The 2,181-nt window shown below is 39.1% G+C and overlaps 1 protein-coding gene across 4 annotated transcripts in view; it reads right to left on the reverse strand.

Annotated features, from left to right (window-relative positions):
* Nucleotides 1–1,622, reverse strand: part of LOC110441630 (vacuolar protein sorting-associated protein 13B-like) — a 59,920-nt gene extending 58,298 nt beyond the window's left edge. For all 4 annotated transcript variants that reach the window (XM_021484824.1, XM_021484825.1, XM_021484822.1 and 1 more), the window contains exons 1-2: nt 1,445–1,622; nt 600–823 (exon numbers count right to left, since the gene is read on the reverse strand). In XM_021484824.1, coding sequence (XP_021340499.1) covers nt 600–823; nt 1,445–1,604 — 384 coding nt within the window. In that variant the 5' untranslated portion in view covers nt 1,605–1,622. The remainder of the gene's footprint in view (nt 1–599; nt 824–1,444) is intronic.
* Between the last annotated feature and the right edge of the window lie 559 nt (nt 1,623–2,181).

The raw sequence follows: 2,181 nt of genomic DNA on the forward strand, positions 1-2,181 counted from the left end.
TGTTGGGGGAAGGGTGGGGGAGGGGTGTTGGGGAAGGGTGTGGGGGCAGCTCTTTGATGGCTAATGAATAGTTTATTGATATGCAACATCTAAATTAACGAGTTTAAAGGATATATGTTACATGTACCTTACACAGAACACCTTTAAGTTGTTTGATTATTTCAGTAATCAAGTAAATATCCTGTGTGTCCCTGTTCTACTGCAATAAAACAAAACAGAATTCCGTTGTAGTACAGTGGGACAATGACTGGGTCTGGGACTAATACTATCACTGATCCTGTAGCTCAGTTGGTAAGAGTGACCATATCGTGATTCGAGATCATGGGTTAAAATACTGGGCTAGTCTCATTATATTTTTACTATCAGAATACTATAATTGTTTATCTTTGTTGTTTACTCAATCTTAAAGTTCTGCAATATATGGGCTTCTCTCAGGAAACGTTTATTACTGCCATTGTCAGGTTGGTTTTGGCAGTGGTATGGGAATCCTTCAGCTATGTCAGGTTGGTTTTGGCAGTGGTATGGGAATCCTTCAGCTAAACTAAGTTAACACTCGGGCTATAACTAAATAGTGTATATACTGACGGACTGATACATACCTGGACTTGCAGCATTCGAATGAATGGGAATAAGGTGGCTAGTTTGTTTGAAAGGTCATCACCTCCATCTGTTCCCTCCTTGACCTTTTGACCTTCCTCACCCTGGGTGGTGGGCACATGTGCGGTGGAGCGCGTGTGTGTGACAGTGGGTGTATCGGTGTTTGTCTGTGTCTGTCTGAGTGACTCCGTGTTCGGTGTTACTGAGCCAGAGGAGGCCAGGGAAACTGAAATGTTGAAATTACTGGAAAGTCAGTTTATACCAATACAGACAACACAAATACAATGAAAACTGAAACAACAAATTAAGGAAGCAAGTGAAGTCCCAGCACTTCTCTGTAGCATTTCTAACAGAGTTCTAATCTGTTTGCCATTGGTCTGAATTGGAGCTGCTTGTCCATTTACTATAGGAAAGAGTTATATATGAACAAAAGATACTACACTACAAAGCAGGAAGCACTCTCACTCAGTGTATTTATCATGTTAATACTGTTATGCTCATTACTGGGAACCAATTGAAACTGTTCCAGTTTCCTTGCTAGAATGATTCTTATTTATGATAGGGATAGGAGACTTTCCTTCACCACCCTAGGAACATTTCCTACCAAATCTGGTATAAGATTTTTCAGGGATTATCTACAAGTTGTTTAAAGAAAACCTTTACAGACAACAGTAAACAGGTGACAGAAGGCAACTGATCTTAATACTTCAGGCCTGGTGATTAGCTAAAAAGGCCTGCAACATTTAATGGTATTTCTATAATTATTAAGGAAATAAAAAATCTTTTCCTGGAAAATAAGTTTACAAGACCTGTAAACTGTAAATCAGGAATCACCTCCATCACAAACCTTGAGATGTGTTTGTCTTCAAGGGCAGCGTGGCTTTCACAAGAGATGCGTCCAATGTCACGGTCTCCCTTCCCTGATTGGAGAGCTTCACATTGTTGTGTGGATCGTAAGAGAACCAGTTGATCAGAGCCGGGTCAAGTAGACAGACAACACCCTCCATACTGACCAGAAGTGCACTGGGAACTGTAAAAAATGTCAATTACCTCCCTTTGTCTGATAAATATCAATACAGCAAACAGCTCAGCCAATTTTTGACTATTGTGGTACTATTTCTAATACTGAAAACTCTATCGCAATACAGAGATGTAAGCTTGTGCTGCCCAGACTGACAAAACTGCTACACTTTGTCTCAAAGCTTAGTACTAAAATCTCGTCCCAGAGACTGATTATCTAACTCAAATAGATAATAAAATAGCATTGCTAAATAATCAAGTCATTTTCAAATGTGTGAAAACATTACTAGATTTAGGTACAAATAACAGTTCCTAGCTGAAATGATGGCAACTGATTATCTAGCAATGTTACAATGCATTTACTTTGCTACTTGTCAAATCATAGGTCAATATGATCACCTCAATATATAGTTGAACTTTCTCTGTTTTCGTCCTCCCGAATGAGGTTAAATTTATCATAACAGCAAATTTACGTACACAACATACAATGTACAGTAGTTACATATGAAGGGTAAAACTCTCAACAGAGGTCCCTAACTGATCATTACACTAGAGGGAGTACAC

This window comes from Mizuhopecten yessoensis, unplaced genomic scaffold (genome assembly GCF_002113885.1).
Source record: "Mizuhopecten yessoensis strain PY_sf001 unplaced genomic scaffold, ASM211388v2 scaffold716067, whole genome shotgun sequence".
Taxonomy (NCBI): domain Eukaryota; kingdom Metazoa; phylum Mollusca; class Bivalvia; order Pectinida; family Pectinidae; genus Mizuhopecten; species Mizuhopecten yessoensis.